General features: G+C 41.0%; 1 protein-coding gene across 3 annotated transcripts in view; it reads right to left on the reverse strand.

Moving 5' to 3' along the window:
* mdga1 (MAM domain containing glycosylphosphatidylinositol anchor 1) overlaps window positions 1-7979 on the reverse strand; it is a 176479-nt gene extending 168500 nt beyond the window's left edge. For 2 of the 3 annotated variants that reach the window (XM_077519861.1, XM_077519859.1), the window contains exons 1-2: window positions 7496-7978; window positions 6066-6155 (exon numbers count right to left, since the gene is read on the reverse strand). In XM_077519861.1, coding sequence (XP_077375987.1) covers window positions 6066-6132 — 67 coding nt within the window. In that variant the 5' untranslated portion in view covers window positions 6133-6155; window positions 7496-7978. Of the gene's footprint in view, window positions 1-6065; window positions 6156-6409; window positions 6580-7495 lie in introns of all 3 variants that reach the window. The other variant, XM_077519860.1, reaches the window with a different exon arrangement.
* Between the last annotated feature and the right edge of the window lie 2323 nt (window positions 7980-10302).

Genomic DNA, 10302 nt, shown 5'->3' on the forward strand with positions numbered 1-10302 from the left:
TAAAAACAATAAAATTGTCCGTTTTTATTTGGTAAAGACAAGACAGATGATATGAAGGCGCTACAAGACGCAGTTCAAACATCTGTTAACAGCTGAACTACAATCATCAATTTTACATTTTTTATTTTTTTTTTAGTGCTTCCTGACAACAGAGCCAGATTGACCTTACACTGTGGATTGTCATAAATGTTTGCGTTCACAAGAATGTGGTTGGATTTTCCACGAAAAGTATGCACAGAAATTCCACCCAAATAAAAAATAATGGAAATAGAAATAAAAAAAAATATTGTGAGCAAGAAGATTCACTTTGTAGACGTCATTGACAATGCAATGTTGTGTAATTTCTCTCAAACAACTGTCTGCGCTTTTTCAGCCTTTTTGGTTTCGCATTTTCCTACGGACATTTGAGAAAACAGAACAAGCTGCACTCTTTAAATTCCGAGGATTTTAATTTAGATCTCCTCAGAGGGAAATGTCACTTGACAAGCACTGACAATACAGATGACATTCAAGTAGAGGATGCAATTTGAAGAAGAATGTTTGTTTGGCCCGAGGACTGGTTAGCACAACCGCCTCACGGTGCAGAGGTCGTGGGTTTGAATCCGTGCTCTGGCTTTCCTGTGCGGATTTTGCATGTTCTCCCCATGTCTGCATGGCTTTCCTCCCACATTCCAAAAAACATAGTAGGTTATTGAAGACTCTAAATTGCCCATAGAGATATGATGGTGCGTATGAATGGTTGTCCAGTTCGACGACCAGTTCAGGGTGTACCACCTACTGCCGGAAAACAGGCTCGAGCACGCTGGTGACCCTAATGAGGGTGAGCGGTTCCGAAAATGAATGAATCAATGGCAGTGATTGCGTGTGCTGTTGTGGGAGGTAAAGATTAGCATCATCTCAAGCTTAATGCTCCAGTCTCTTCCTATCGCCGTCTCCCCTTCCTTCCTCTCATCTGCCTCAGAGCCGCAGATAAATTATATATGCTTATTAGAAAAGGGCAATATTCAGCATTCCAAACAAACTGAGCGGCGATGGACATGAAAAGAGGAAGCAAGAGAAAAAAACTGCTGATTGTGAGATTGTCAAGGAGTTAACTTTGCAGGGGAGCCGGTGGCGGGGAAAGGAAACCCTGGAAAGATTTTTAATTCGAGGTCAACTCAGAGTAACGTGCCACAGTAAGGTACTATATAGCTACTTAAATACTTTATGTTCAGTAAATTCAAAACTTGTCTCTTTTTCCTACATTTTGTTATGTTGCAACCATATTCCAAATTTGAATAAATTCTTGTTGTGGGATATGTTATTGTCATTTTTATTCTCCACACTTTTTTGCCATGTAACAACTCACTGTTCAAATTTCAACTTGCTTCAAAAATTCACGCCTCCTGGGGTATATATATCGTCTCATTTCGCAGTACTTACAGTATCCGCACAATTTAACGTTAAATATCAACTTTTCCCCATTCATTTTCACTAGGATAGACATTGAAGTATTTCTAAGTGTTACTTACACGCCCACTTCCATACATATAACTTATCATCGTTACAAGGTGTTTGATATTGCTCGTTGGCACAGTTGGTAAAGTGCATTGTCCAGTAACCAGGATGTTATTTTACTTCAATAGCATTCCACATGCATTCAAATCTTAGCATTCAGCTTTCAGCATTCCCACACAATTTCTCCAGAAATTGCACTTAGTCTAGTTTCCATTCAAATTGTACCCCATAATGGTTTCACAGTTTATTAAAAACATTTTAAACAATATCTTGAGGATGTTTCTACAATTCGTCTGCGGGGTACGTCTTTGTAAAGAGACTGCAACATAACTAAATGCGGAACAAGTGAAGTGATTACTTTTGCAAGCCATTGAAGGTCCAAAAGGTTCATTAAATTTCTTGTAACAATCACATAATGAAGCATCTTACAGCAGTTGGCATCCCATTGACACTGGCAGTTTGCAAATAAATCAATGCTTTAGTGTCCTTGTGAAGAGTGTTGTTCCGCACACTGCGACCCAGTAACACACTTGTGCTGCATTAGCATGTGTGCGTGTGCATTTGGGTGTGAATACGTGTGTTGAAGGAGTTGAAGAGTCACTTCCTGCGTGAGAGTCTTGAAGTTTGGAGAATCTCCCCTAATCCTTCAGTAAATTGAGAGTTAGCACTTGTGAGTGTCACTTCATGCGTGTAATGCCTGCGGATTATGTTCTAGCCACATTAAATGGACAGGGAAAAAAAGCATAAATGCAATATGGAGGCGGGGAAGTGTGGCGGGAACTCTGTGGAGATTTTCAGTAAATGTGCATTTTCTTTCACATGTAATAAAGTTCCTTTGGTGTCTCAATAAAATGTTTCTAACAGGGATGGGACATCAAGGCAGGTGAGGATTCAATCATGCAAAATTAGCAACAAGTTTACTTGACTGGTACATTTAGCACCTCTTTGATTACACATTCCAAAGAATACAACTTCAAACTGACATTTTGTCTAATCGTAAAACTCAATTACAAATAAATCATCCCACTAACATTACAGCTGTGGCTAAGTGAGGGGGGCGTGGCTTTAGTCAGACTTGAGTAAGGGACTAGCGAAATTAAGCTATATTCAAATCTAGCTAGCCGTTTTAAAATGGCTAACTCTGCCTTTAATTCGCTTGTTTTACAATTTAGTTTGCAAATGTAGGCCAACAGAGAAGCCCTTGCTGACCCCGACCGCCCACCACTCCGAGAACCTCAAACTATCATGTCAGACAGGTGGCAATGTATTACATAGTCCTGTTATGTCGTACTGACAACAAATGTGTTTCATCGTCAAGCACATTTGTGACTTAGTAATGTTATTATGTGACAGATACACAATCAACACGTCGCCGCTGCAAGAGAAAGCGCACTTTGATGCTACAGTCCCTGCTGAGCCAGCAAACTGTTGCCGTGTATGCCGTACACAAACACACAAACAATGAACACGTGCATACGTCCTCACGGGCTGACGGAGACACCCAAAGGCGCCGCCTGAGAGGACGACAGTAAATGAAGCTCACACTCTGAAATCCATCAGGCACGCTCACACACTTGGCCTCCCGACGGACGCCGCGGTCGCATCTGTCCGCCGCGGCGAGTGAGAAACAATTGCGCCGTGAGGAAAACGACGCCTGCCAACATTTTTTGCTCTCTTTTCCCCACTCCGATTCTCCTCTCCTCCTGGTGACTTGCGATTGCGGTCATGGTCTTCCTAGTATACGAAAAGTCTCAAATGTGCAACCACCAGAGGACCTTAGGAGGCCTGTCAATGCAGCCCAGTGTCGTTCCCACAATGCGCGTTGTGATTCATCCTTTTTTTTTTTCCGTGCACACACCCACAGACCAAAAGGCTCTCAGACACACGATGGACAAAAAGTAACTGAGGCTGGTTTTGACCCACTCTGTGTATGTGTGACACAGCCCAGGAGACTACAGCACAGCCACAATGAAAAAGAGCTCAACTATGAGCCAGGAAGGAGCAGTGGCATAGGGTTGCCAGCCAGAGCTGGCCAAAAGCATAAGCCAACTAAGCAGCTGCTTGGGACCCTCCTGGCCACTAGAGGGCCCCCAAAACAGATTGGAGAGAAAACTTTCATCAGAGAAGTGTAACTTTGCTAACTTTGTGTCCCGCTTTATCATTCCGGATTGATCCCAACTGAATTTCTTCAAGCTTTTTAACTGTTATTATCAGAACAGGAATCATAATTTTCTTCAGTGAAATCTGACAAAACATACCCACAATTGCGGTAGCTGTTAGCACAAGTTAGCGCCTTGTTATGATATTCAAGCAATCTTTTTCAAAATTATTGCAACTACCCGGTTTTTCTTGCCTTTCTTTGTATATCAGATCTAGAACATGAATTTCATTGAATGCTATTGAGCATTCACTACTGATGGTGACATCAGGAAGAGTTCCAACTGTCGAGAAGTAAGCATCTTCTTCTTCTTCTTCATGAGCGCACAAGCTTCAGCATAGGACAGATTGTCAGCGTTACCCCGCGATGGCTCATGACAACGCCGGTCTCTGCCACCGCGACTAAACAGACCTTGTTTGCGACGGCTGCCACAACGCCTCGAACATCCCAGTCAGCGTATCCAAGGCGACAGATCGGCTCGTGTGTGTTTGCTTTGAGGCGGAACACATGGCCGGACCGCCGCCTGTCGCCGAGGAAACTGAGCCTGTATCGTACGCCAGTTGTCCCCCATCGTACAGTCTAACACTCACCACTAATTACGGGAATCCATTGTTGATCATTTCGTATAGGTAGGTTCCTGAACTATAAAAGTCATCTGTCAAAGTCATGTGCCATTACGGAGCCCCAAAGATACCATGAGCCAGTGGAACATCTAACGTCAAACGTAAATAAGAACAAAAATGTGAAAAGAGGAATGAACGTGAAGTTATGAGACTCAAAAGTGTGAAGACTCCAGCATCACCATCTGCTTGCATGTTCACTTAACAAAGTCAAGATTGGGTGTTCAGTGGCTGACTTATTTTCAACTTGTAAAAAAATTAAGTGTGAGACTCCTCTGCATCTCATGTCATCTTTATATGCTCTTCGGCAGTGAATCTCCTAGAGTCGTACGGCACAAAAAGCTCTGAATTAAATGTTCAAACTATGCGTGATGTTAGAGTATCTTAGTTTGTTTTAATCCTGTGCTTTGTTAAGTATGGTCCAGGTGTATTTAACTCATTTGCTCCCAATCACGTGTAAATATGTTTTTTTTAATGTTTTAAGTGTCCCAAAGACGTATTTATACGTTGTTGTTGTTGTTTTTTTTTGGGGGGGGGGTTAATGCTAGAGCATACAGAAGGCTTTGATGCAGCCTCTCAACTGCAAAGTACGGTTGCAGAAATGGTAGTTATTACACAAACGGCCAGCAGGTGGCAGCAGAGCAAAGGAGATCAACCAGGGCCATGTAAAAAAAAAAGCTCAATTACTTACATTTTTAAATAGATTTGTGAAAACTGATTAAACTTAGCTATATTCTAATGCTAATTGCTGCAAAACGGAAACAGATAGAAACATATTTTTTGTTCCTGATGAAAGAATCTTAATCTATCTTTTGATAGGTTCCATGCTTTCATAACAATAGAACACAATATTCTGTGGGCCTTGCAAAATCAGTCAAAATCCAGTAAAACAGCCGGGAGCGAACGGGGTTGCTTCTGTGAAAATGGATGGGAGTGAATGAGTTAAAAGGGAATTCAACTATTTTTTTTTTTCTTCACAATAACATGTTCTATGTGACCGCACTAATCTAAACACAGCATTCTGAATAATATTGTGTTGCGGAATATGAATTAAGCAGCAAACGCAACCTGTGTTTATCAAATCTCAGGCAGCAGCCATTTTCTCACTTGCTGTTGACTGAAAATGACATCACAGTTGCTCAAGGCTCAGTTAACGACGAAACACGGCTCACCTGTTTTCTGAGTTTGATGTTCGAACGGCGAGCCAAGATTGGTTGTGGTATAAAATGGCCGCCCCCCTGAGATGGATATAAACTGGTGGATTTTGTTGCTTGCTGCTTCCAATTTTAAATTAACTTCCATTCAATCTCTCTCTCTCTCTGCGTGACGACTTGCTGTGTATGTAAAGTGCCTTGAGATAACATCTGTAGTGAATTAACGCATTGCAGATAACGGCTGGATGGATGGATAGATTTTATCATTGACAGTATTTAATTTTTGACAATAAAGACAACACCTGTAATATTAAGTTACACTCCATTGTGTGGCTTCTTTTGTGGTAATAAAAGTCTTAGCGGCCATATTTTAAGCAGTGCACTTTTATTTACATTAATTCCCAGAGGAAAATGTGTTTCTAATCAGATCAAAATGAAACATGGCCACTTTGCAGAACAGATATGGGGCCTCATTCATTCCTCAAAACTCATGAACCTTAAATCCATTAATATTTCCCATAGCAATCATCTTCCACAGCCTTAACTAAACAACAAATGGCTACTGAGTCAGTCCAAACGGAAACAGGACGTGCTGCCATACTGTACAAATAATTGCAAAAAAGATGTCTTTCTTACCGTAAACGCCTTGGCAGCGAGCGAGGGGATAGACACTAGAAAACAACAAAATCCACAAAAGCTCCATGTTCAGCTGCGCTCCGTCATAACCTAAACAAAGAAAAAGAGAGGACATCCTGTCACTTTTCAAAGCTGAGTGATTGCTGTCACGCACACACACACACAAAAAAGGAAAGAACTAGTACAGTAAGCCTTTTTGGCCAATTGTTTTTTTTCTCCATTCTAAACCTTTAAGCCGTGAAAGTAATATTCCCGAACAAGCTCCCACTGCACGACCTACAACATTTCATTCAATTTATAGGGCGGGTAATTCAATCACAAATGGTGGATTATAGGAAGCTTACAAGCGAGGCATGTTCGAGCATCAGACGTTCATTGTATTTGGGAGCACTTTAGCGTGACTGTCCTCTCGTCTTTGTGAAGTACAGGTGGTCCGGGTCAGTTCCGGAGCTGGACTGCAGTAATCATGGGGGGGATGTCATGCACTTGACCAAACACACACTTGGTAAAGAGTCTAAAAAAAAAACATGAACATCCTCAAATAAGCTTCAAAATGTGCTCTCTTTTTTGTTTGTCAGAGATGTAACAAAATTTGGAGCTGTTCCTACTATTTTCAGCCTATTATAGTTAACCATTAGAGACCACTAAGCAGTGCAGTTCCACCCCATGAGCAAAACAGCAACTAGTGTTTCATTGTTTTTGTACTTATTTGAAGCTCAAAATGGTTACCAAAATATTAGAAACATCTTGATGCAGTGTAGTTTGTCACTGTACACAACCACAATCAAAATGAGCATTTCAGCCTTTGTCCAATCAGTGTGCTGATGATCATCAGATGTGCAAAGGGAGACTATATCCCCTTAACTGGCCTGAACATGAACATGGTTTATTTTACGACACGTTTGCTAAACGATCTACGCAAGTGGCTATAGTGACAGGCAGAGTAGGCAGAGTTTGTTTGGTAGTGTGGCATGAGATTTTGTTTAATGTAAAATATGTGCCTCAACTCAATAAAGTTTATAAAATAGCATTATAAAACAATGTTTGTGAAGTGACAGGGAAGAAGTTTTTCCTGTCACTTAGTCAGTTGGAAAAACCACACGAACCGGAAGGAGTAAATCGTTTTTCCTCAACGGAAATGACTCGGTAAGTTGTAGTGCACTATATGATCAAAGTTTTTTTTTTTCTTTTTTAATTACTGTACTGTAAAATATTCATGCCAGTTTCAAAGATAGCGCTGCACAGCATGACGCCCAAACGTCGCGTGTTTGATCACTGAAGACATTCTAGCAGGGAATTTCCACCCCAAAAAATCCTCATGCAAAAGTGCGGCAAGATTCATACTGCACGTAAATCGTTAAGGATACGTGAGGAAGAGTAGATGGCCGGTCAGTGTGTGTTCAATGGGAGCCGTACGTGTGTCCGTCTACCTTATCTCGGTGCGGTCCTGTGGGTCAGCCAGCTCCCGCTGCTCTCCTCCGGGCTCCTCTCCCAAAAATTCCACCGCTGCCGCTTCTGCACCACGAGAAAAGTTCGAAATCCACCCCCCCAAAAAAAATCACTTGAACGACTTCAAATAAATCTCCTCGGTGCCTTTGACACTTTTTTTTTTCCACCAGCTCCAATCCAGGCTGCCAAAATTCAAACCCAAAAAAAAAAGCCCCAAATCAATAAAAGCACTTCTCCTCACACAGTCGTCCAATTGTTGTGCGCATGACGGTGTAACTCTTACAGGGCTTGTGGGTGGGTGGGTGGGTGAGGGTGCGGGTGCTGCTGGGGTGGAGCGGCGTGGACCTCCGCTCTTGGTGAGGAGGCTCAATCAGAGCCGTGTCTGTGGACTCCAAAAAGTGATCCTGGCCAAGCGCGAGGTGTGCGCAGACTGAGAACGAGCGCGCCTGTCTGTGCGCAGGGAGAGGGGAGAGAGAGGAAATAAGAGAGGGAGAGAGAGAGAGAGAGAGGGAGGAGGAGAGAGAGAGAAGGGAGGACAACAGAGGCTCTACAGTGGTGAGGTCGTGAGGAACAGGTTGTCCGAAAAGAAACACTGTATGCAGCTCTCCTTTTGGTTCCGATGGGTCACCATGGAGTTGTGCAACATTTGGGAGGAATTCAACACCAATTAGTAGCTAAAAAGTCTTTTTTTTTTCTTTTTCTTTTTTTCCTTTTTTTCTTTTGAGGTGGTGGGGGGGGATTCGTAACCAATTATATGTGACAAGCAGTAAAAGATAGACACGTTTCCCTTTCGCTGTTCCTCTCGAGAGGGCTGCACTTACGCGTTCCTCCACAAGAGGGCTCACTTTCAGCTCAACACACATTCAGCTGTACCTGTGCTCGACGGACACTTTATTAGGTACACCAACTGCACAATACAAGAGATACGTAAAATATCAGAGATATTAATGTGATTTGTTACACTAATGTATACTTAATACACAAATTTAGAGCCAAATATTAACTTTATATGCTCAGTAAGATCAAACAAATGTTTATTATTTTTCTAGCATTGTGGCTTCAGTTGTCTTTTTGGATGACTTTTACAGGTTAAATGCACTCAAATATGACCCACAAGCATCGACTCAGTCCCCATCCATGCTACAGGAGGTTATGCTCATTAGCAAGACAAAGGGAGGGTAGATAACAATTATTAAAAATCTATAAATCAAGTTGAATTTACACTGAGGTTGTGCTGTGCATTTCAAAGCAAGCCGACAGTAACACATGGAAAGTAAATAACACTTAAAACACATTGAAATATTAAAAGCAAAATAATTTACTGTACTGTTTCTATTTCTATTTTTGGTAAACATATATTAGACACAGTATTAGTTTAGGTTATGACTGTTGTTATGTCTCAAAGTTTGCAGCAATTAAAAAATAGTTTTGTCATGATCTGGCAGTAGAATATTATTTACATCATCTTTTGGAAAATCCTCCTGGTCTGGCCAACATCTTTTGCCTCTAATGAAATTACATTTTTATTATTATTTATTAACTTGTCACAGTGTGACAAAAACTAGCCAGTTAAAGATTGCAGAGACAGCAGGGGTGAATCATTTTCTCACGTGAACGCAATCTTGATTGGTGGGACACACGGATGCTCTCGCAAAGAATAAATATATACATTTTATTTTTTTATTATTTTCTCTTAAGATGGCAGAGGTTTTCTGTCTCACATTGGTGAGATTTATTTGTATTTCGTCAAACTAAAATAGCAGCAGCAACAACAAAACACTTTCCTTTTTACTTTTTTTTTTTTAAATCTCTTATTTGTTTGGTTCCTTGGACTGTGCTTATTTGATTAAATCCATTGTGGCAAAGAGTTTAACCTTGAGTTTCTTTAATACATATTTGCTTCCAACTGATTGAAAATCTGCACTTATATCAGGGGTGTCCAAACTTTTTCCTCTGAGGGCCACATACAGAAAATAGGGCAAGGGCCACTTTGATTTTTTTTTTTAAATTTATTTATTTTTTATTTATTAACACATTCATTGCCAGACCAGCAAAAAAAAAAAATGCATAATTTGACGTCTTTTTCCGTCAATGGCAGTGATTGAGTTAAACATGGTAAAAATCAATGAAGCAATTATAAATTGTTGATGTAATGAGTAGTTATTTATTGAAAACTGCTAACAGTCACAAGGCAAACAGTGACCCCTGTGTGCCATTATAATAGATATGCCTCTCCACTGAGCAGCAGCTGATGCCAACTTGACATTCTGAACCACAACAAGAACAATCGGTCGTCAACTGACCACACTTAAGAACCATTAATCTAATGTGATGTTTTCACAAATTGGACCTTGACACTAAGCAACAAGTGGATGAAACTTTTTATTTCTGAGACTGAATTATTAGCTGCAAATTTGTGTCTTTGCATAGCTAGAAATGTTTAATCCGCCCTCTTTTTTTTTTTTTTTAAACAGCATTGAAAAAAAAAATAATTGTATTTCCGCGAGCCGCCAAAAAATGTATGGCGGGCCGCAAATGGCCCCCGGGACGTAGTTTGGACACCCCTGACTTATGTGGTTGGAGCCTATTTTAGTGCACTACCGTCATCCGTCAATATCATGTTTGAGCCACTATGGTCACGTAAACATGTAAAGAGATCTTATTCATCATCATGATTGACCAAATATGTTTATCATAATCTCCTGTGGTGAGTCACTTGGCCCTTAATCCAAACACACAAACGCACACTCACCACCACCATCACCACTTTGGTTCACCTGCATGAGCT

Source organism: Festucalex cinctus, chromosome 4 (genome assembly GCF_051991245.1).
Source record: "Festucalex cinctus isolate MCC-2025b chromosome 4, RoL_Fcin_1.0, whole genome shotgun sequence".
Classification (NCBI taxonomy): domain Eukaryota; kingdom Metazoa; phylum Chordata; class Actinopteri; order Syngnathiformes; family Syngnathidae; genus Festucalex; species Festucalex cinctus.